The 25,557-nt window shown below is 40.6% G+C and overlaps 1 protein-coding gene across 1 annotated transcript; it reads right to left on the bottom strand.

Moving 5' to 3' along the window:
• Positions 1-221: 221 nt before the first annotated feature.
• On the bottom strand, positions 222-13,010 carry LOC143591220 (ubiquitin-activating enzyme E1 1-like). The gene is made up of 7 exons (XM_077071493.1): positions 12,890-13,010; positions 11,671-12,023; positions 11,291-11,508; positions 4,150-4,944; positions 2,166-3,034; positions 1,656-2,088; positions 222-952 (listed from the first exon to the last, which is right to left on the bottom strand). Exons 2-7 carry the CDS (start codon positions 12,005-12,007, stop codon positions 356-358), a joined length of 3,249 nt encoding a protein of 1,082 aa, XP_076927608.1. The 5' UTR covers positions 12,008-12,023; positions 12,890-13,010; the 3' UTR covers positions 222-355.
• Positions 13,011-25,557: the final 12,547 nt, after the last annotated feature.

A 25,557-nucleotide genomic window follows, 5' to 3' on the forward strand; every position in this document is an offset into this window, starting at 1 on the left:
CATGGAGAGATAAACGGGTGTCAATGGACCGAATATTGATGTGGGGGGTGGGCCGCAAAACAGCAGCCAAAGTTAAAACGTTCAGGCTCAATCGTTCAAAACTTTCATTCTAAATTGAGTGAGCTATTCGTCCTAAATTCATCATACTAGAATCATGCATATATCTTGGTTTAGGAGGGTCCAAACCTATAATCAAACACAACCCAACACCAACAAACCTTAAAAGAAAACAAATGCATGAGACGTTAAACCATGTTTTTAACACATAACATCTTGGTTTAGTAGGGTCCAAACCCTAAAATGCATTAAATCCAACAACTCTCATGATTAAGTAAAACACCACGAGACCGTCAATCTACCTGAAGTATACCGAGACCTGAGGGATGTCAACTTCATTATCCTCTTCATCCTCACAAGCAACCACCACATCGATATGGCGGCGATATGGGGGCACCTCCGCCTTAGCCACTTCTTTTGCCAAATTCACCATCTTTTTATCCATCCTATCCTTATGCCTCGGGAACATGCTGTTATAAAGCAAGCAGCTTCCATAAGATATGCTGTAAGCGTTCAGTCCTTTGTTTTTAAGCCACTGAAGAAGCTCTCTTAGAGTCGGGTTATCTCTAATGATCCAACGGTCCCAAACAGTCCAGCTCAAGTCTTGGTGTTTAATCACTTTTGGCGGGACTGGTTCAGCCATGGAGAATAGAGGCAGTGCCAGGTTGGCAAACGTGTTTCTGTAGTCTTCCACTTTGTGACCACCACTAAGGACCTTGTAAAGCTCCAGACATACAAAACCGGTCGCCATGGCAGTGGCGGTTGCTATGGCAGGAATAATCCTTCCAGCGATGAATTTGGCCTTCAGCTTATCGACTTCCAGAATGCTGTAGCTTCTAGCTCTCATATTAGCAAGTCCGGCTATTAAGTCCATATGATAATTGGTGTCATCATCCTACGCATTCAAAATTAACAATTAGGTTAGGTATGCTTTCGGGTTTTTTCGGTTTTACCATTGAGCCATGAAACTTTTGGGACAGAAAATTTTGGCCCAAATGCATCCTTCTTGTTAGAGTTACATTCGGGTCTACAAGTTTTGGGTTACAATATTTATTAATTAAGTTGTTATAAATTAGTTGATACTTGGCTTAAAAAATGCAAAATCCACAAATTTGGTTCAGTTCAGCCTTTTCGGTTTTTACAGAAACATAAAAACAAACCTTCAGGTTTTATGTCGTTTCGATTATTTCGGTTTGATTCGGCTTTTCCAGTACTAATTGCATGCAAAACCGAAAATTTGGTTTTACGAAACGTAAAACGAAAACCAAAACGTTGATTTTTGCCTGAATTGGATTATTCTAGTTTGGTTCGGCCTTTCCAGCTTTAATTGCATGCAAAACCAAAACCAAACCAAAAACTCAGTTTTACAAAAACCATAAAAACAAACTGTCATTTAAGATTCGCTTATTTCGGTTTGGTTTTTCGGTTTCATGCACACCCCTAGATCGCCTCAGGCACGCCTTTTGGTACCAAGATCAAATATGATTACAAAACTTCTATCATTTAAATAGCAATACAACTTGAGTGTGCGCGCACACACATGCACAGACACACACACACACACACACATATAGAGAGAGAGAGAGAGAGAGAGGAACCTTTTCAAACTGAATGGGGTTCATCCGGAAACCAGGTGGAAGGTTCATGTAACACACATTTAACTTGTTGACCAGTTCATAGATCACAACAGAATCATCAATGGAAGCAGTTGACATACTAGTAGCCTTTTCATCCGTTACAATTTTAACATCCTTCTTGGGCTCAAAATCAGGAACCATCACATTACCGACAGCTTCAGCACACCTTGCAGAAGATTTGACCCACTCGGGAATCGGTATACCATAAGTTTCTGCTCTTAATATAGATGCTGCAATAACAAATCCAAGGTGACTTTGATCTTCAACAGAAAACTGCAACGGGCGCGGAAATCGTTTCGGAGCAGACCAAAATGGGGTCCCACTGCTGTTCACAGAATCTTCAGGGAAAGTGAAGGTTAGCTGTTTCACACGGTTAGCAAAGTAGTCTTCAAACCTGATCACATATAGAAAAAGCATAAGAACATGTTTTAAGTGTTAAAATAAGTAGTAATGTAAAGAGAGAAACATTACTTCAAGCGAGCCCAAGTTATGCAGTCTTGAAATGATTCACACCGCTCCTTCTCGAGGCATTCAAGAACGCGTTCCAAGTTATCTCTCGCTTGTGCATCACCGGCTTTTTCCATTGCAGAAGCATATTCACTTGGATTTGAGAGGTAAGCATTGGCTTCAGCTGGTGTCTTTTCAAGCAACCCTTCAAATTCTGACCGAGCCCAAGTCAAACAGTGATCAATGTTGTGTGGGAATGAATGGACAGTACACATGGGCGCTTGTTTCTCGGGTGGGTCCCGTGAAGCACCATAATTTTCAGTCAAATGAGGGATGACCATCTGTGTGTTACACTTGGCGCCTAAAGTTCCTGACTCTAGAAGCGGTTTCTGAAAGTACAAACACCTCTGGTCAATATAAAGCCGTGCGTTCACGTTATCGAGAGCATTGACCACAACACTAAGATTCTCCCAAAAGGTGTCATCAAACACGTTTTCGGAATCTGGGCTAGCGCGATTTTGAAGTGCTTCAATTTTGAAACTAGGGTTGATCAAGGTGGCAGCGGTTGCGGCGACCGTTGACTTAGCTTGACCAATGTTCCAGTCTCGAAAGAGAAATTGTCTGCTAAGGTTGCTTTTTTCAATGACATCATCATCAGTGATTGTTAGTTTTCCTCCATTACCGCAGGAAACACCCATTAATGCTAGATTTTTCAAAAACTCACAGCCGAGTGCACCTGATCCCACAACAAAAACCTTGGCTTCCTCTAATTGTTTCTGAAGTTTAGCCCCAAAGACTGAGATCTGAGCATCATAACGGCTGTTCAAGGGCTTTAAGTCATTGGGATCCAAAGGCTCAACAGGAAGGGACTCTAGTGAGTCAAAATAGAAGAACTGTCCAACAGAAAGAAAGAAAAAGTGGGTCCCGTTAGATGAATTGCACACACTAATCAAAAAAAAGTTGAACATGTAAAAGGGTGTTTACATGTGTTTGAAAAGTGATTTAAGTGATAATGAGTAACCGGAATTAGATAATTATGTGTAAGAAAACATGTTATAGAAAGTAATGTTTCAAGGTGCTTCACTGCTTAAAGTTGCAATGATCAAATAATCATATGTAGTGTGTTTGGCAATTTCCGATTATTTAAAAGGATAATCGATAAGGTGAACCAAAAAAGGCAGTTTTCAGGCCTGTAAACAAACAGAACGTTCAGTGAACCGCTGGGCAAGAAGTTAGTTTATGTTTGTTTAATTGTAAAACGAACTGCAAGGACAAGTTTTTGACTAAACAAACGAACTTAAACACATGGCTCATTCATTGTGCTCGTGAAAGTATGTTTATGTTCGTTCATTTGAACTCTTTTATGTTTGCATTCATTTATGTTCGTAAATATACTCATTTAAATTTTTAGGCACATAACAATTTGGTCTATACTTCTAATTGGTTTTAGCTCAATCATGCCCATTTATCTATGTTCAGTAATGTTCATTCATTTAAATTCATGAACCATTTGTTTATAATTTAATGAACATAAACAAACACAAACACAAACACATTCATTTTGTTAACTAACAAACACGAACAAGAAAACCCAGTTCGCTTTGTTGTTCATGTTCAATCGTTTGATCAGTTAAAGTTAAACAAACAAACACAAGCATGATCTGTTTGTGTTCTTTTCAGTTTGTTTGCAAACCTATCGGGGGCGTTTGTTTACAAACCTATCAGGTTTATGAAAGAGACGGTTTATGAAATAGAAATAGAAGTCACTCAATTTAAATTAAAAGGGGTATATTTGTAAACTTTCTTTACACTCATAAAATAGAATTTGTTGCGGACACATAGAAATAGAAGTATTAACAATAAGATGATACAGCAGTAGAATTTGTTTAAAAATCAATAAACTAACATTAATAAACTGATTATCGCAAGTTCAAATCTCAATATTCAGATAATCAATATCAAATTGCAAATCCAAACACCCTCATAAAACAATATGTAGAAAACTAACCTGAAGTAGAGGATGGAACTTTCCAGAACAAGCCTTAACAACTTCCTGTCCGACAATACCACCAAACATAGCAGCCATGGGGTTCAAAACAGCCCGTGCACCAAAAGCAAAGTTCCTAATAATCTTCTCATCAAGCTCATCAATCTTTCCATCTTTAAGTTCATCGTTCATATTAACAACCACGGAAAGAAACTTCCGAGCATCTTCTTCAGATCCAGCAACAGGATACCGTCCCAATTCAGACACATACTTATCCAAAGCTTGAAATAAAAGATGCAAAAGTGGAGGCCGGTCAAATTTAGAGAAATCACTAAGAAGAAATTCACCAGGGTCTTTAATAGCTTCTTCCAATGGCTTAAATTTCAACACTTTTGGTTGTTTCAATTGAGTTACAATTCCACCCTTTGTATATTGACCATATTTTGTAGTGTCTTCTTCAATACTGAATGAAAATGGTTTTGCATTAATAACCTTTCTTGGTTTTCCATCATTTAGTTCTGCCATTCCATGGACTTCAGAGAACACAACTAGATCTCCATCTTGAAACTCGAGGCGTTCATCATCAACACATGTGACAAGTGGCGGATTGTCATTGCTTATGGATGCAATGATGCCTGTGTGTGGGTCCTCCCCGTCAACATCTGAGACAGTGAATTTGGAGCCAAAATCGCAAAACACGCTACCAAAAAGACCACGTACTTCGGATCTTATAAAAGCGATTGAAGGCTCGTGGTTATGGCAAAAGTTGTCAAATTCAATTGCTTTTTCCAAAGAGATATCTGTGAACACTACAGCCTGCATAAAAAATTTCAATGTTACGATGTAATTAGCAAGTGAAATACATAAGGCATAACTGCAAGCAGTGAGATTTGAGATGACACATGCACAGATAGAATATAAAATGCCAACAAGATATAGAAAAGCATGCTTTTGAGTGACACTCATATCTCAAAATGCCATATCCCAATGCTGATATCAACAGATACTAAATCATGCATTATGAACCGCATTTAATCATTTTTATTAAAAAAGCCACCTAGCTATGGATTTAATATAGTTATTGCATTATCATAACTTTGTTGGCATACATTCAGGCTTTCTTTTTCCAAAATGTTTGTTCCCTATGTTATGACTTATTAAGATTGTTTGCATTTATCTAGTTCGGTTTTCAGTGCTAAAAAAAATAAGCTTTTTGATCAAACATCTTACAGGTTGTGTTTAAACAGATTTCAGAAATCATCATCATCATCATCATCATTGTACTCCGTATATCCCACCAATAGCAAAGCTATGGTAGAGTATGAGGAGGGTAAGATGTAGACAGCCTTACCTCTACCCCGTAGGAATAGATTTCAGAAATCAAAGGCATGTAAATATCAAGAATAAAAACTTCTACACATTAACTCAAAAAATTTATGACTATGAGCAAAAATACAGGGAAAATAGCGTAGAACCATATTATTGTTGATCGTGCAACTCATGACGAGAGAGAGAAAAATAATTGAATTAAAACTGTAACACATGTTATGGTGACAAAGAGAAATACATGGTTCAAAAAAAATGTTCAAAGTACGCTGACGTGATCAGTGGCGGATCCAGAAATTTTTTCCAGTGGGTTCACTGTTACATAATAAATTTTCGGCTTGGTTCCGACGGTTCGGGTCAGATATAAAACCAAGACCAGTACGCACGAGATAAGGTTTAGTGGAGACAACAAGTATTAGTGACCTATAAGTCATGCCTATTGGTGGCAAAATGAGTTGGTCGGGTTGTCTAACGGACTAATGGATTCGGGTCATAATAAGATTAAAACAGGTCAAATGTGTTCAATTGGTACATTTGTCATTTGTTTTATTACGTTTATGATGATGGTGAGTGACGACAACCGGTATTCACGTCCATACCAACCGTCTGTTATATGATTAGGTGCTATAAAAAAACAAGATATCATTTAGTTACAGAAATAAGCTTAGTGATTTATGCTAGCCTATTCTATTAGCTACAGTTTTATTCCCATTTATACAGTATGAGGTTCAAATATGAGTGTGTGATTGAATAGAAAAGATCTTTAATTCCGCCCATATGATAAGTAACCACCTTGACCATTTGACTTATATAAATTGATAAATGATAACTAAACAAAAAGGAACACCAAAGAAAATTAAATGTTAGATGATGATCTTTCATTACCATCACAGTAGCTTGCATCTCAAGGATGAATTGCAGCTAGCATGATAATTGTGGGCTACTCCCACCTTTTCCTAACCCGAACAATAACTTTATTGATGGTTTCAACAAATCAAATCAACAAATTTCAGCGTAATCATTCTAGTTTCAGCAATAAACAAAAAATATTCGATCAAAAACATCAAATTTAAATGAAAAATAAGCATATACCGGAACAGGTTAATGGATTAAAATCTGTTACATAAAAGTCATGAAGGGGAGCTGGGGAGAAAAGCAGGCAAGCAGCGTTGTTGGAAGGCGACAGGCGGTAGCTGCACTGGTTTGGCCTAAGGTTCAATGGAATTTTGTCAAGTAAAGTGGTGGCTGTGTGTCTGCTTAATGGGATTAAAAAAATTATGTGTGCAAGTACAGGAGTCGAACCCGGATTCTCACGGTATATGGGCAGAGTACTTACCACTAGACCATTACCTCTATTTGTAAATGGATTTACTAAAATTTTATATGTGGGTTCACTCAAGTATTTTATATAAACGTTCTATTAAAATTCCAAAACTCAGTGGCTTCCGGTGAACCCACAGCCAACATAGTAGATCCGCCCCTGGACGTGATTAAAATATAAACTAGCAAGTACAAAAGTTGTTGCTACACAGTTTGGTGTTGGGTTATGAAGGCCTTTGGGCCGGTTTTATTAGGAGGCCCGGTTTTGGCTCCTAATTATGTTTAACCCTAATCTTGTTTATTATATATATCCCATCATGTAATTGTAATCTTGGTTCTGAGCTAATAAGAAAACCTAGTTGCAGCCCGTGGACGTAGGTCCCCTCGCGGGGACCGAACCACGTTAAATTCTTGTGTCGTTTATATTTTCGTTTATGCGTGTTTATCGTTGTGCATGTGTGTGCTGTTTCGCTTCCGCGCGCCGCTTTGTTCCTAACAAGTGGCATCAGAGCTTTGGCTTGTTGGACACACGGTTCGTTGCACTGGTAACGATTTCGCAGAAGGTTTTGGTTCGAATCTGTTTTTTGGTGATTAGGGTTGGGTAGGTCCGTCACCGTGAATAACTCTTGGAGATCGCAGGGTTAATTTCTGGTTCGTGTTCATCAGTGATCGACAGTCAAGATTGGTGGCTGTCAGGCTGAGTTAGGGTTTGACTATTAATTATCAACCGTAAATTAGGGAACCGGGTTTTGTGAAGACCATTTAGGTTCGGGTTCAGATTTGTTTGCAAGAGATTAGTCTGAGGTAACTTTATATAGTTTATTTACAGTTAGTTGATTTATCGGTTATTGCAAGAGCAAATCGGTTTATTTGGCAGTGTTCTGTTGAACAATCGTCAAGTTTAGGCCCGTGCCCTTGTTGTGTCTGTTCACTGTTTTCGATTTGTTCTCGTTTGTTATTGTTATAACTGAAGACGAGGTGGTTATGATCGGAATGTTGACGGTTATGGATTTTGGTTGATTGGTTTGTCATGTGAACTTGGATATAGTACTGGTGATGGATAAACTTGGAGAAAATGGAACCAGCGGGTGTGCTGGTGACGGCATAAGTGAAAAAAAAAATGAGGTTAGTGGCAAGTCATGTAAACTATTGCTCGTTTGGATGATCTTTCGGTTAGGGTTTGAGTTAACTGATCGTGTGTACGGTCATAGAACCCTTGGTACCGCTTGATTTCATGAAAGTTCTACTGTTGTTATAGCTGTTTGCCTGTTAGCTGGTTCGAAACTGTGATTATTACTTCTTGTTCGTTTGGAATTGTAAAGTTATATCTTGTTTGGTGGTGATCAGTGGTACACCATTTGAGAGGTTCAGGATCTCGTGTTGGGTAAAGTTATTTGCCGGGATAGTACGAGTGGGGTTCATCTCATGGAGTGTTGGTGTGGCATGGGTTGGGATAACAGAAACAGTGGGAGCTGGGCATAGTCGACTTGGTAGGTTGCGTAGAGGTGAGACATTTTAAGGGTCGATGTCGAAAGGTTTGGAATTCTGCTTTTGAGAATGTATCTGAGGTTGATGCATTGGGACTCAGTGAAGGCGGTGACGACTCTTGGGTTCAAGATTATGGTATGCTTTATTTGTTACTCACTTCAATGAAGCATTGTTGAATCTTTTAATTAAAGACTTTTGGAAGATACGAGTTTTTTTTTGTATCGTCGGAAGAAGTGAACCAACTTCCGAGTTATAAGGTCTTGGCTCGCTGAATCGGGTAGAGCTAAGGGGTTTCAGTTTGCAGACATGAAGCCTGGAGCCACAGTGATGTTAGTTTGAGCGTATTCGGAGGAGGTCTGAACATGTTCGGGGTTTTGGCAACGGTGGGAGCACGCGGTGTGTTCTAGGTTCGTTTCCAAAGGGACGTTGGGTTCGGAGGACCAGGAATCCGAATGTGAAAATCTCTCCTGGTATAGTCTGCTGATTTGGAGAGTGTTTATCCTCTGGAAGTCTTTGAAGCCGGTTGTGTGAGTAAGTGAGGGTCGGTTAAGATTGAGGATGAGTCATTGGCGAGTTTTGTCATGGCTGGGTCTGGGATGACCGGATTGGAGTTCTCGGGAGCTTCAATAGGCCTTTCAGGTAACTGATGAGAAGGGCGGATGCAACCAGGGTGTGGATTGGTAGAATCTTAGTTTGTTCCTAGAGAACTGGAGGCTTGGAGAACTTCTTTTGTTGAAGTTTTAGCTAGTTCTTGGAACTGGAGGCTTGGTAGATTTCTATTACTGAAGATTACTAGAGTTACTGGATGAATGAGATTGTTATATTTACTTGGATGGCAGGCTGGAATTTATCGCAAGGCCTTCAAGTGGGAGATTGTTGGGTTATGAAGGCCTTTGGGCCGGTTTTATTAGGAGGCCCGGTTTTGGCTCCTAATTATGTTTAACCCTAATCTTGTTTATTATATATATCCCATCATGTAATTGTAATCTTGGTTCTGAGCTAATAAGAAAACCTAGTTGCAGCCCGTGGACGTAGGTCCCCTCGCGGGGACCGAACCACGTTAAATTCTTGTGTCGTTTATATTTTCGTTTATGCGTGTTTATCGTTGTGCATGTGTGTGCTGTTTCGCTTCCGCGCGCCGCTTTGTTCCTAACATTTGGCATGCCTACATATTTCATGATGTGCATGCTTTCCTTAGAATCAAGAAAAAGGTCATTTGACTTGCTTCAAATTTTACAGTGGAGGTATGGAACGTTATCTAGGTTATGATATTTATTTAACAGCTATAATGCCAATTCTAAAAAACTTGTTACGATATGTCTAGCAGCATATGCTAGCAGAAACTAATTGCAAAAACGACTGGCACATGAGAATCAGTACACCATGTCTCATGATTTCTTAGTTGGTTTCTAGACTTCATTTGTTCTTTCACAATACACTTTTGTCCACGGTTGTTTTATGTGACCTATATGTTTGTATATGTTTTGTTCTAGATTTTGCATTCACATTTTATAAGATAACGCAGCGTATACCTTTTTTATGGAATTCTTGAATCTGTACATAAAATTTTAAAATTAGGATATCACTCAGTATGTGCACCCATTACTCCTGTATTATACTTTGAGAAAGCCAAAACTGGTGCATTTCAATCTTTGGGTATCCCGAAGTGTTGGGTTATGTAGATACCGACACTTAAGATGACTCATGATGTTTACAGTAAACTGATAGTAACTGTGGCTCTAAACATGTAATTACTGAAAGATAATTTTTGAACCGTTACTCATTTTCTCTGTTTAGGGTAAACTGATAGTAATTGTGGCTCTAAATATGTAATTACTGAAAGATAAATTTTGGACCGTTACTCATTTTCTCTTGTTCTTTAGCTGACACAAGGGAATGCTTACATTGAACTACTTTAGATATCAAATATCTAACAAATGCTACAAGCAGAAGTTACCAAATGCTACAAGCTAACTAAGAGAGATACCCACACCATTTAACTACAAAACATCAGGTTAGGACTTAGGACAATAGCGACAGAACGGATTAGGACAATAGCAATACCTATAAGTAATCCAAATTTGCCGCATCTCCAAATGGCTTCCATGAAATAGTGACCGCCTATAACCACCCTAAATATAATCAGAAGTACAACAGCCATAATACTTCTAATCTTATTTTGGGGGGGGCAAGATTGTTCGCCATTGCACCCGATCAGTCTCATACTGGAAGGTCATTTGGAGATGTGGCAAATTGAATACCATACGGGTGTCGTAATTGTCCTAATTTATTCTATTGATATTGTCCAAACATGTTTTAATACATGTTTTGTAGTTGAATGATGCAGACATCTCCTAATTAGTTTTGAGTATTTGGAAACTTTAGCATGCAGCATTTGTTCAATATTTGACTGCAAAAATAGTTCAACAAAAACAATCTATTGTGTCAACAAAAAAAAAAACTAGAGAAAGTAACTAACTGTTCACAAATTATCTACCAATTATACTACACATTGAGAGCTACAGTTAACCCTATACTTGTAAACATCATTAGCCATCTTAATGTACCAGAATCTAAGCCACGCTTAAGGATACCCAAAGAATGGTATGTATCTTGGCTTTCCCAAATATAATTCAACGCAATATCCAAATTTTATAATATTATGTATAGATTCAAAAATGCCAACAAAACAAAAATATCACATAAAACAATTGCGAATAAAAGTGTGCTCATGAAAGAAAAAACAAAAGAAACTTAGAAACAAGTAAACAATCATGAGACGAGGCATTGCATCTAAAATGTACAGCATGCTTCAAAGCGAATGTAAAAGAAACAAAGAATAAACATAAACGACACAAACATATCCCAAAAAATGATCATAAATGATAAAATCATGACTGTGAACAAAGAAAAACAAATAGAACATAGTAAAAAAAATACTAAAATCATCAAACATGGCACTTTTGGATCATAAAATGCACAAAACTACCAACATTTAAAACCAGCTAAAAGCCACATACTGAATTACCTGAAACTCAGACAGCTGCGCAGTAGTTAATTCAGTTGTTAATGTCGAAATAACAACAGAATTGTTCAGTTCTTGCAATTTGTTAAGGGAAGCAAGAGCTCTGTTCCTTCCAAGATCATCTTCCGTGAAAATAAAATTGCTGGATAAATCCCACAACTCAACAACTCCCTCATCATGCAATGTCACAGACTTCACACCAGCAAGAATAAGATTCTTCGCTGTACAGAGTGTATATAAATGTTTCAATACAACATAACAGAAGAATACAAAAAATATATGATAAAATAAACATTTTCAATAGCAACTTCTTAATAAGAACAGAGGCATCCCATCTCATTATAAAAGATAATCAAAACACAAATGTGCAATCATAAACTCACCAATTTCAGCACCAAGTCCCTGCATCCCAGAGACTAGAACATTAGAAGCAAATAAGCGCCTCATAGTCTCACGACCATACACTGCAAGCTGTCGGCTATGAAGATCCTCATCAATATCCGACTGGTTTGATTCACCACCACCACCAATGGGCAGTTTCCCGTTAGTGGTACCGTTAGAGTTGTTGTTTCCTCCTCCCATGGTTACAACAAATGAAGAAGTGCCTGTGCTTGTGCTGGCGGTAGCGGCTGATGAAATCAGGTTGTCAATCTTAGTCCTCTTGATCAAAGACTCATCTACTACTTCCTCTCCTCCAGCTGATCTCTTTCCAGGAAGCATAAAGTCCGACGGTGAACTGATCAAACCCAATTTCAGTCAGCAAATGCAACAACAAAACACAAACCCTAAGTAACTAAACAAAGTTGAATCAAAACCAACCTACAGAAACAAATTAATCACATCTCATCTCCTTGTTTATAATTCATACAGTTTCAACTTCGAACAAAATCACTCATGCATCAACCCTAAGAACACAAAAATATTTTGACTGCAGTCAATGCGGAAAAATATTGGATGTTGGTCAAGGATCGATGATTTATCGGTTACCGCGGTAAGATATCGGTGGAATATCAGCAATTTTAATATCATGCAGATATATATAATTATATATACACACACACACACACATATAGCAATTTAACACTAACAATTCAGTATACTCTCCTACCATTAACAAATTAACCTTTTACAACTTAGAAAAACACTAACAATTGTCACAAGTAGAAACTGATTTAAGACTTCAAACACTAACATTAAACACTAAAAATTGACAATTAAGACTTAAAAAACTGATATCGGGAAAATCAGCGATATGTTGGTCGAATATAATAACGGGACCGATATTTAACCAAGGAACCGATAACCGATAATATATCTATCGACTGCATAAAATCCAAATACACAATAACGCTATAATCTCTTTCCAGGAAGCATTAAGTCCGATGGTGAAAAACAATACACACAGAAACCCTAATTGAATCAAAATCTGTCAACAGATACAAATTGAAGCAAATACATCATCATTTACAGTTCAAAAACATAGCTACATGATTTCGATCTGGATCGTTCGTACGAAAACGATCCAGGTACATCGCAATTCGGATGATGCAAATGGGGCTTGAGAAAATCAGGTGGACGAACGAGTATTTTAAGTATTATTACCTCAATTCGAAGGACAAAAATGAAACCAAATTGGAGCTAGGGTTTGCGTCGCTTGATGAACGATGGAGAAGGAGAAGCGTAGGATGAACGTGGAGGTGGGGCTAGGGTTTAGTTAAGTTTGCCTATATTATCATTTTACTGCCTCTATCTTCACTACTTTATATTTGCTCCCCAAACTTATATCTTCACTTCTTCGGGTTATTTATTCGGGTTTCGGGTTGTTTGGGTCAGTTTGTTTGGGTTTAAGCTCAAAACAAATTGACCCAAGAACCGGCCCAAATAAATTCGGTTTGTTCGGGTTTCGAGTTGAACGGGCCGAGTTAATTCGGGTCGGGTTTCGGGTTTAACAAATTAAAAATATATACCCACCTTTGACAATATTATAAATTAAAAAACAGTATTTCAAGCCGTTATAAAACCATAGTATACAACCACATTCAACAAATAACATATATTATTTAGCAAAGCATGAAATTTATCATATACAAGCATGCATTAGACCGTATGAAAGAGTGTTGTAGTATGTGAATCAGTACTTGTGTAGATTGAAGAAACATGCTCAATACATATTGGTTTAAATACTATACTATTTAAGTTTTTGAACTGAATATACATTCTTAACATGCTTTATGGTCATTAATGCATTGGGATGTGATAAATCCAGTATTATCGGAGTATTGAGGACAATCGAACAAGAATACATGAGGTCAATGTGTTACTTCACCGCTAAACTACCCTATAAAAATTAGGGATACATGCATCGATGTATTATACTTCAGGTTATTCGGATCAACCCGAATTTGGGTATTTCAATCCAAATACCGACCCAATTATTTTATCTCGGATTCGGGTTAGGAGCTTAATCGGTTCGGGTTATTCGGGTCTCGGGTCGCTTCGATTCGGGTTCGTTATTCGGGTACGGTTAAAAAGCACACCTATAACTTACACGGAGAACTCGGCTTGTGTAGCTTACACAAATGATACTACTTTATATTTGCTCCTTAAATTTATAACTTACACGGAGAACTCAGCTCGTTTAATTTACACAAAGCTTGAGCTCGGGTATTTATTATTTCTTAATTTATTTTTTTTTTTGGAACGAGCAACTAAATAACGCCGAGTACTCCGTACGTGGTCCCCAATGGCTAAAGGTAGCCCGAGCCGGCCACGAGTCCGGACGGACGGAGCCCCTAGCGGTCCATCTATTGAGGGATTCCCCGGATAAAACCCGACCCCCACTACCGCCAAACAACACGACAGCGAGGAGCCGGTAAAACCGGGTGAGATCAGGACTCGAACCCTAGCAAGCCAGGATCATCCTTCATATCTCCCATATAAATTGGTGATAGTGAGGTTTGAACCTCTGACCTCTCACTAATAAAGTGAGTGCTCTACCATTGAGCCACATCCAACTTATTATTTCTTAATTAATATTGATAAATTTATAATTATTTTTTAATATTTTAATTTCTTCATTCTACATTTTTATATATAGCATAATATATATTATTTAGTTATTTTTTCACAACATTATATAGATTAGTTAATATTTATTAAATATGTATAGGTGCATATTATAAAAGTTATATTAATGACAGGTTCTTTTAGGCTCATGAGGCCGCTCAAGCTCAATAAGTAAAGTTCCGACTCGGGCTCGTTTATTAAATGAGCTTACCTTTAGGCTCAGCTCGGGCTCGTTTAAGCTCAGCTCGATCGAGCTTTTTCATGAGCTGATCTCGAGCAGCTTATGAGTAGCTCGACTCGTTTTCACCGTACCGTACATCATACCGGAGCGATCCGAAATTAGCTACACCCATTGTACCGAATTCTAGAGACTTGGAGAATTGCAATCCCGTACAGGAGTGTTGCACTAGTTATCTTGATATTTGACTTCAAAGATTTTCTTTATTTTTCAATGGTCATTAAATTTTGTTTCGCCTTTATTCCAAATTTTTTCTTGATTTTCAAAAATATTTTTCTAAAATGTGTATGTATGATTTTAACCCACCCAACGAAACGAACCATGCGGACCATGCGACGAAATAAGTAATTACGAGTGCACGCTGATGTTCGGTTTATTTGTACATATATTAGTATGTTAACTTAGTCGTTTTACTCGTTTAGTTTAGGAACTTTGGTACTTCATACATGTTTATTGTGTTTCAGGTCACAGGTACTTAACGCGTTTAATTTGGACCTGTACGAGCATGGAATGAAGACACGGGATGTCCAACACGCGAATCGAGACAGTTTTATGGACTTGCTGACTGAAGCCACCCATCACGTAGCGCGATGGGTGTGGAAGACAGGTAGCGCGATGCCCTTCATTATTGACTGCGTTGACTTTGGTCCATCGCGCTAAGAGAGGAGACCATTGCGCTACGCGATGGTCCCCAGAATCGTGAAAGTTAGGTTTTGAGTTTATATTACGTTTTGACGACCCTAGACGCCATTCTTCACCTTCCAGGCGATTTTCAGAGCAATAAGGAAAGCCACCATCACTTCCAATCATCTCCAAGCATCATACATGTCATACCAGATCATAACTGAAGCCCGAGAGATGCCGATGCGCGGCTAGTTCCTTTGAGTCATGCCCGGGATGTAGAGTATTGTATCTTTCAATTTTTCTCATGTATTAAGAACGAATTGATTGTAACTATCGTTGATGTTAATCTATGAGTATTGATGTCTAGTATGATTGTGCACAACGTTAGTTTAGGTTTATTTCGATCAGAACGATTAGTGTGCCAGTTGCTATGATAATTACTTGTAGGATTGTTTTGACCTGTTAATTGCAAGAAAGCATACGTTTGCCCTTATTTGAGTCACACTGGCAAGGACCGTTTGATAACCAGTATCGTGTGTTAGCGAGCGTGGATGCCTAAGGTTTAACCGGTTAGTCAGTCTGTAGTTGACACAGGATAGTTTATCTGTTAAGTTGCATGAGTTTGCTGTTAGGTTACGTACTTGGATTCCCGGGTGTGATTTGTCTTTGTTAATTGTTTGAAAGTTGTTTAATTGCTTGATCAGTATTAAAACCCAACTGTTTGCTAGTGTGATCAGCACTTTAATTGAATTACTTCATAATGTTAGGAATCATTTACACTTTACATTGACCACATACTCCTCGTGGTTCGACACCCTACTTATCCTGACTAGCTTAGGTGATTAGGACCTTGATTTAATTGTTTTTTACTAGATAGCGACAGCCAAGCATCAAAATGGCGCCGTTGCCGGGGAGTTGGCGCGCTTAGTGTTTTTGTGTTAATTGAGTTCTTTGTTAATTTAGTTTAACTTAGTTTTTATTTTTATTTTAGTTTAGTTTTATTTTCCCATTTTACGCGGGGTGTGTTATTTGTGCAGGTAACAGGTTTATGCACACCCGCTATTCAAGAAGAAATTCTCCGCTGATTTACGAGCCAGAAATCGAACGGGCAGCTCGGCAGAACCGAGCTCAGATCGGACAGCCAGACATGGAAGGTCAGAACCATAACCAAAATCAAAACCAACACCCACCACCCGAAATTAAACACCAATCAACAACCCCAAAATTCAGCAAGACAATCCAGAAACCGAAACCGAAACTTTGACAGACCCGGGCCATCAGCCCCGAACAATACCCCTCGTCACCGACAGCCGATTATTCAAGATTATGATCATGTTAGTATTCATACTGAAGACGAAGAAGAGGGAAATGAGTCAGATCAGGGGCACGATGGTAGTAATGAGGGTGACTGGAGAGTCAAACAGAATGATGGGTTCGAGCCGGTTAATGAAGTAGATATGGGTTACGATGAGGAAGTTGAGGAACCGGTTATTAGGAGAGGTGGCGGTCGAAGTGGTCGAGGCAGGGGTAGAATGGGAATTGGCAGATTTTGGGAGGAACGAAGACAGCCGATACAGGTTAACTGGGGAGGTTTTGAGGAACCGAGGGCTGGACGAAGGCTTTATGGGCTCCCGGCTCAGGGTGTTAACAGTCGGTTTAGACCGGCTATTTAATATGGTGCCTCACCGATTGTCCCATAGGTTCATGTACCGGGACGACAGACATTCAAATCCTGTCCGCCTTACATCAACATAGTTCCTCATTGTCACGGACTAGGATCGGTAGACCCATACTCACATTTGTCAGATTTTTCAACTATCTGCGAGTCTATCGATGACGATACGTATGATCAGGATGAGGTTCGGTTGCGGTTGTTCCAGTTTTCACTAAAAGACAAATCCAAACACTGGTTCAACTCGATACCGATGCACAATATTGAGAACTGGGGTGAGATGCAGCAAGTTTTCCTTAACGAGTATTATTCACAGTCGAAGACCATTGAGGCCCGAATGAGATTAGACACTTTTGACAGTTACCGGGTGAGTTGTTTCACGTGGCCTTTACTCGTTATAAGGAAATGATCAGGAAGTGCCCGCACCATCAGATTGAGTTGTGGGAATTGGGTAAGACATTCATGGATGGGTTGACATACGAGGACAGTAAGCTTCGTGTAATGGGCAGTTGTTGAATCAGCCCGAGGAGGATGATTGGGAATTTTTGGAGTTTATGTGTGAAGATTCCAAGGTAGAGGCAGCTGCAGATCGAAGGCACGGGGCACCCCGAACAGTTAAATCAGCCTCGAGCGAGTCAGACAGAATTGCAGAATTAGAACGAGAACTCGCGGGATATCGAAAAGAGAAGAAGAAAGAGGTTGGTAAGTCGGGGTGAAATTCCCGGTTTGTTCAGATTATGGAGAGTTAGGGCATAAGGTTGAAGATTTTCCCGGGTATGATGATGATGACGAGTACCCCGACTAGGAGGAAATCAGTTACGCGTACGGGGATTCTAAGGGCCAAGGGTTTAATTCAAATACTTATCACCCGGGCCTAAGGAATCACCCAAATTTCAGATACGGGAACGCGTCAAATCAGTCGAACCCGAACTTTCAGGGGTCCAGTCAGAACCGACAGCAGAACAACTACCGACAGGGTGGTTCGAACAGTTGGGGTTATAACAGAGATGGTTACCGGGGTAGCAGCTCGTTAGGTAATCAGAATCAGGATCAGCAGAAGGGTAGTTCGGGAAATTCAAACGAGTCAATTCATTCAAAGTTAGATGCGTTGTTGAAGGTCGTGACTGATAATCAGAAGGAAACACAAAGACAGTTCGAGTTGAGAGATAAGTCATCAAAAGCAATGTCGAAACAGATTGGTCAGCTCGCAGCAGACATGGCAAAGTTGCAGAAAAATGCGGATCAGTTACCGAGTGATACCACAGTGAACCCGCAGCATCACAGTTCGAGTTCGAGTTCGAAGAAGCACGTCAATCAGGTAAGTATTTTAAGAAATGGGAAAAAGTGTGATAATAAGGTTGGGGGTCCACCATCTCGGGTCTATGGGGTGGTGGAAGATGTTGATGAAATAGCTGTCAGTGACGACGAACCAGAACCGGTTGTAATTGAAAATAATAAAAGTAAAATTGAAATAAACGAACCGGTTCTGAAGGATGGTAACAACAATTCTAAGGAAACGGGGAAGGCTAAAACCGTCCCCTATCCCGATGCCTTGTTGTCGCCATCAAAGGCGAAGATGGCATCTAAATGGGGCCCACAGCAGGAAGAAATGTGGGAAACGTTTAGACAGGTTAAAATTAATATTCCTCTTTTAGATGCCATAAAACAAGTTCCCGCCTATGCGAAGTACTTGAAAGAGTTGTGCAGACAGAAACAGAACAGAAAGATCCCTAAACAGATTGATTTAACAGATAATGTGAGTGCAATCCTTTCGGGTGCTCTTCCACCTAAGCTACAAGATGCGGGAACACCCATTATATCCATTCAGGTGGGTGATTTTAAAATGACACGGGCACTCCTAGATCTTAGAGCTAGCATTAGCATCCTCCCGGGAAGTCTGTACGATCAGTATGACTTCGATCTGCTTCGGGCAGCCGCGACTACGGTTGTTCTCGCGGACCAGACACCGAAATTTCCCCGGGGAATGTTACATGACGTGATCGTTAAGGTGGAAGATTTTTACTATCCAGTTGACTTTTTGGTTCTCGATTATGTTTCGGGTGAGCGAACCAAACAGCCCACGGTTATCCTCGGTAGGCCATTTTTGGCCACCGTAAATGCCAAAATCGATTGTCGAACCGGTACTGTAGACGTGGCATTTGGTAACCATAAGCTTAGACTTAATGTTTTCACATATGTAAATAATTCTCCGGTTGATGATGAATGCTTTATGGCGGACATTATTGACGAGTGCATTCTGTTATACGACTCAGTCGTGGATCCGGATGGTACAACGGAGACGTGCTTTATGTTTGACAGGTTACAGATGGAGACTGATAAGCAGCTGGAAGAGGAGGAAAAGAAGCTGAAGGTTGCAGCTTTACGGGGAGATCGACCCCCGTGGTCAGTTCAGGTGGAACTGCATCCCGAGAAGATCGATACCGGGTTGAAACCATCGTTACAGGAAGCACCGAAAGTCGAGCTGAAGGAGCTACCGAGGCATCTGAAATTAGGTTTTTGGGTAAGAATGATACATTGCCTGTTATTATAGCTTCTAATTTGTCTTTGGAACAGGAATCTGCTTTGCTGAAGGTGCTGGTTGCGAATAAGGAGGCGATCAGGTGGACCATCGCAGATCTGAAAGGGATTAGTCCCTCGATAGTTATGCACAAAATTTTGACAGATCCGGATGTAAAACCCGAGCATGATGCACAGAGACAGTTGAACCCGAACATGCGGGAAGTTGTGAAGAAGGAAGTGCTGAAGTGGCTCGATGCTGGGATTATTTTCGCCATTTCAGACAGCAAGTGGGTGAGCCCGACTCAGACAGTCCCAAAGAAGGCGGGCATCCAAGTCGTCAAGGACGACTCAGGTAACGAGGTAGCCACCTGGCCGGTAACCGGGTGGCGTATTTGCATTGATTATCGAAAACTGAACGCGGCAACATCGAAAGATCACTTTCCGCTTCCGTTTATCGATCAGATTGTGGAAAAGCTATCAGGTCAAAAATTCTATTGTTTTTTATATGGTTATTCGGGTTATAACCAGATAGCTATTCATCCTGAAGATCAGGAAAAGACTACGTTCACATGCCCGTATGGTACTTTCGCATTCAGGCGAATGCCATTCGGACTATGTAACGCCCCCGCCACCTTTCAAAGGTGCATGATGAGTATTTTTTCCGATATGGTGGGGGAAGTCTTTAGAAATCTTCATGGATGATTTCTCAATCTTCGGCACATCTTTTGAATCTTGTTTACATCAGCTCGAAAGAGTTCTTGAAAGATGTGTTGAAACAAATTTGGTTCTTAGCTGGAAGAAGAGCCATTTTATTGTCCAGGAAGGGATTGTTTTGGGCCATGTTGTGTCGATTCGTGGGATCGAGGTGGACCGAGCCAAGGTTCAAGTTATTTCCACCCTACCTCATCCCACAAATGTCAAAGGCATTAGATCATTACTTGGGCACGCAGGGTTTTATAGGAGGTTTATTAAAGGTTTTAGTGACATCACCAAACCTTTATGTAACCTATTGTTAAAGGATGCCCCATTTGATTTTAACGAGGAATGTGCTAAGGCCTTCGACATTCTAAAACAGAAGTTAGTGGAAGCCCCGATTTTGCAATCACCCGACTTGAAATTGCCTTTTGAAATTATGTGTGACGCGAGTGATTATGCAGTCGGGGCTGTTTTGGGTCAACGGGTTGAGAAGAAACCCGTTGCTATATACTATGCGAGCAAGACCCTCTCAGACGCTCAGTTGAATTATACCACAACTGAGAAGGAGTTGCTCGCTGTAGTGTATGCTTTGGACAAATTCAAGTCTTACATATGGGGTAGGAAAGTAATCATTTATTCTGATCATTCTGCAGTTAGGTACCTCATGGACAATAAAGACACAAAACCCCCGTTAATCAGATGGGTTTTGTTGTTGCAGGAATTTGATTTGGAAATCCGGGACAAAAAGGGAACAAAGAATGTCGTTGCAGATCATTTGTCCCGAATTGTGATTGAAGATGGAGACCGGGACGGACTCATAAACGAGTCTTTCCCCGACGAATAGATTTTGGCGGTTTCCCAAAACCCTTGGTTTGCTCATATTGTCAATTTTAAAGTTGTAGGTGATTTGCCCAAACACTGGCCAAGGAGGAAGAAGAAACATTTGGTCTCACAGGAGAAGCAGTATATTTGGGACGACCCTGATCTGTTCAAGATTGGGGCTGATTAGATGATTAGGAGATGCATACCTGAGGAGGATGTTAGATAAGTGTTGGAGCACGCGCATTCGTCTGCGTGTGGTGGTCATTTCAGCGGACAGAAAACCGCGAGAAAGGTGTTAACTAGTGGCTTTTATTGGCCAACACTGTTTCGAGATGCTCTCGAGTTCGCGACACGTTGTTTGAAGTGTCAACAACTCGGGAGTATCTCCAAGAGGGATGAGATGCCCTTGAAACTGATCCTAGTAATTGATATCTTTGATGTGTGGGGGATCGATTCCATGGGCCCCTTCCCGAATTCGTACGGTAATTTATACATCCTAGTGGCTGTCGATTACGTTTCTAAATGGGTCGAGGCGATAGCCACTAGGACAAATGATCACTCTGTAGTTTGTAATTTCGTGCAAAGCAACATTTTTTCAAGGTTTGGAATCCCCCGAACTATTATTAGTGACGGGGGTTCTCATTTTAAAAATTTTAAATTTGGAAAGTTGCTTAAAAGATATGGAGTGGATCATAGAATTGCAACGCCTTACCATCCACAAACGAGTTGACAAGTTGAGGTTTCAACCGACAATTAAACAGATTTTACAGAAAACTGTTCGGACGGACCGGAAGGATTGGTCAAATAAGTTGACCGATGCCTTATGGGCCTACCGAACCGCTTTTAAAACGCCGATTGGAACCACACTATATAGACTTGTGTATGGAAAGGATTGCCATTTACCGGTTGAGATTGCACAACGTGCTTATTGGGCTACTAAGGAAGTTAATACTAGCTATGATGATGCATGTAAAGCTAAGAAATTAGCATTGTGCGAGATTGAGGAGTTGCGGGATGAAGCGTATGAGTGTGCATCGGCGTACAAGGCAAAAATGAAGAAAGTTCATGACGCGAAGATTCGGTTGAAAAGCTTTGAGATTGGTCAAAAGGTATGGTTATACAACACAAGGATGAAGCTTTTCCCGGGTAGTTGAAAAGTAAGTGGACGGGCCCGTTCTTAATAGTTGGAGTTGGTAATCACGGGCAATTCGAGATTGAGGATTTTGATGACCACATTCGACAAGTGGTAAATGGCTATAGGTTAAAGCCATACTTAGAGATATATGATATTCACAAGATGGACAAAGAATCGGTGAGCTTCATTGTGACCTCACAGGTTTATGAGGATAATTGAAGCATGTGAGGCATTGTCGAGCTGTAGACACAAAATTCAGCGCTGACCGGGAGGCAACCCGGGGTTTGTTAGTGTGTTCCATTTTATTTTATGTTTGTCGAGTCTTTGTTTGACTTTTGTTCCGAGTTATGTGTAGCAAATCCCAAGTGTGGGGAGGCTTTTGGTGAAGTGTGCATCATGGAGGTTCGGTAAGCATTTGTTCAATTTCACGTCAATCCAGGTACGCATTGCAAATTTCGACTTCGGAAACGTGTTCAGGGTGATGTCGGGATGTCGAAAAGTGACCGGGTCGGAAAATGCCCGACGCAAAAATGGCAAAAACTTTATGTGCTCTGGGGACCATCGCGCTACGCGATTGCCTTAGAAGGTTAACCATCGCGCAACGTGATGGTTGACTTGGCATCCCAGACGTTTGACGTCATCGCGTAGCGCGATGACGCCAGACCAGCCACCATCGCGCTACGCGATGGTGGTAAAACCTTAATCTGACCAGAATTGGATCACGTAGCGCGATGCCAATGTCCGTGACCCATCGCGCTACGCGATGGGCCATGGATAATCCGAAAAATAAATAAATAAATAAATAAAATTTAATATTAATAATATATATATATATACCCTCCATCATCACCGCCTCTTCACACACACTCTCTCTCTCTCTCTCTCTCCCTCGTCACTCCATCGCCGGTCGCCATACACCACCACCTCTCCACCATCATCACCGTCCCCTGTAACCGTCACCATCAGTCACCATCCTTAATCATCACCACCGCCTTTTCACCTTCCACCACCATCGCCATTATCCGGCCACCACTCTTACCGCTGTATCCACCTGCCACCATTCTCACCGTCCATCACCACACCACCACCATCAATCGCCACCACCGCTGTTCACCCCATCACTGTCGCCGCTCACTGTAGCCGTGCACCACCACCACTTTTATTTGAGTTTCTTTGATTTCCCGATTATCGAGGTAACATTGTTTTATCAACTTTCTTTATCGGGTTGTTATGGTTCGTGCAATTGATGATTGTGGTTTAATTCGAGTTGTTCGATTAATTAGTGTAGGGGTCGGGGCATGACAATTGAATTAGGGACTAGCTTTGTAATCGGGTTTTGGTTGCCGGGTTGATTTTTGGCGGGATTGGATTTTTATTGGGTTATATTTAAATGTCCGGATACGGGTCGGGTTTTGTTTTTTTTATATAATATAATAATACCAATATTAAAAGTAAAATAAATAATGAGAAAAAAAATTTTAAATTTTAATATTATTTTAATATTATAATATTTTTTTTATATAAAAGGTATAAAACTTAATTTTAATATCTAATATATATAATATCATTTAAGCATATTTTAATAATAATAATAATAATACTTTAAAAATTTTTAATTATAATAATAATAATAATATTTTAATTATAATCATAAAAATTTAATTCTAATATTTTAATATATAATATTAATACTAATAATAACATTGATAATATTTTTTTAATATAATAATATAATTTAACATTATAATAAATTTTAAAATATATAATATAGTAAATTTTTTAAAAGTTTACCTAATAATAAGAATATTAATAATATTTTATTAAAGTAACTAAATTTTGTAAGAACAAAATAATTATAATTTGAATTAATCTATAATTTTTAATAAGATTTTAATATAATATAATAATATAATATAAGAGATTATCGAGACCCGATCCGCCCGATTTCGTGAGTCCTGAGTCGAGTCTGTGTGTTGCATGTTTTTCGAGACAGTAGTTAGTGTGTCTGTTTTCGTATCGTTCGAGTCAATTTTATTCGAGTCGAGTCGTGTGTCGTGTCGTGTTTCAGGATTTTGAGCATTAATCTTAATTAGGTTTTCCGCCCGTACTTAATCTCCATTTGGGCGGAGATACCTGGTTTATTTTATTTGTATATAGGATATCCCGATTTTTTCTCATTTTTCGTGGCTTGCATTGATATACTATCATGATTTTGCAGTATGTCGGACGTTCCAGGACCTTCGTCAGGCGCCTCTGGGCGCAAGAGACAGAGACCAGCCGGCGTGGGACGACGCGGTCCCGTAGCCCGACCGAGAGGTTATCCAGAGCCCCCACAGCCGGTGGTGCATCCACCACGGGTCATCAGGTAAGATAGGGATGAGATCCCAATCACTCCCGATACGGTTCGGGAGTGGATCGTGGGGGACGGCCGCCAGATCCCTCATATCATTCTTCGATTCGCTCCTTTGTTGGAGGAGGAGTAGTCATTGTATCGTCGTTTCGCGGCGATGCAGCTGTTACGACATCGGACGATCGACTGGCCACTGCTCTCTGCAGTGGACTAGGAGGTGGCCGTCCGGGCGATGTTGAGCGATCGGTGGGTCCAGGTCCTCATGTGTGACTCGGTACAGTACGTCGAGCTCACACGTGAGTTCTTTTCCACTTTCAGACACACACCCACCGATTTCTCCGAGCCCTATGCGGTGTCTTTCACCTTGGGACGGCAGACTTTTGAGATGTCGATACCTTAGTTTGCCGTCGCCACTGGCTACTACACCGCGGAGGAGGTTCTGACCCTGGCGTTCCTTACGAGCGTCCTGGGTTATACTCTACGATCGCAAACCGATCGGGAGTTTTGGCTGACCGAGGCCCAGTTGGGCCAGTTCTGGGCGACGATAGCGGACGGGGCCCATTCGAGCACCGTTGTCGAGTCGTCCATTCGGGACCCCGTCCACCGTTACCTTCATCGCATTGTTGCTTGCTCTATCGTGGGTCGTCATTCCGGGCACGATAAGTGCAGCAACATTGATCTTTTTTCTTTGCTATCGAAGATCACGGGCCGGGAGGCCAATATAGCGACGCTGCTTCTTGCGTCGTTCTCCCGGAGCTGTGGTTGGCAGGGTCGGTCAGCCCAGTTGGCTTTAGGGCCGTATATCACTCGTATTGCAGAGCGCCTCGGTGTATTCGATCGTTACCTGCTTGATTATTTTACCCGAGGGCCTGCTACGACCACATACGATTTGGAGGACGCCCGGAGGGCCGGGTACTGTGAGCTTCATGATCCACCCATGCTCGTCCCGGTCCGTCAGGGTCCTCAGGCACCACCACCTCCGGGGACAGACGCAGCTGTCACGCTTCAGATGGGTATCCCGACAAATCGACACCCCGTCCATGTCCCCCATATTATGAGACCGCAGCAGCAGCACCCTCTCCGCCAGCCACAGCAGCCGCAGTCGCCAGTCACACTAGAGAGCATACATCAGTAGCAGATGGAGATG

This window comes from Bidens hawaiensis, unplaced genomic scaffold (assembly GCF_021521415.1).
Source record: "Bidens hawaiensis isolate Kalapana, Puna unplaced genomic scaffold, B.hawaiensis_p1.1 tig00039467_1, whole genome shotgun sequence".
NCBI classification, from domain to species: Eukaryota; Viridiplantae; Streptophyta; class Magnoliopsida; order Asterales; family Asteraceae; genus Bidens; species Bidens hawaiensis.

Bases quoted from the DNA above. Each gene is read 5' to 3' on its own strand.
- LOC143591220 (XM_077071493.1), bottom strand. From the start codon at position 12,007: ATGCTTCCTGGAAAGAGATCAGCTGGAGGAGAGGAAGTAGTAGATGAG. The intron at 11,509-11,670 runs GTGAGTTTATGA...CACTCTGTACAG, and splicing joins GGGACTTGGTGCTGAAATTG to CGAAGAATCTTATTCTTGCT. The intron at 2,089-2,165 runs GTAATGTTTCTC...ATATGTGATCAG, and splicing joins ATAACTTGGGCTCGCTTGAA to GTTTGAAGACTACTTTGCTA.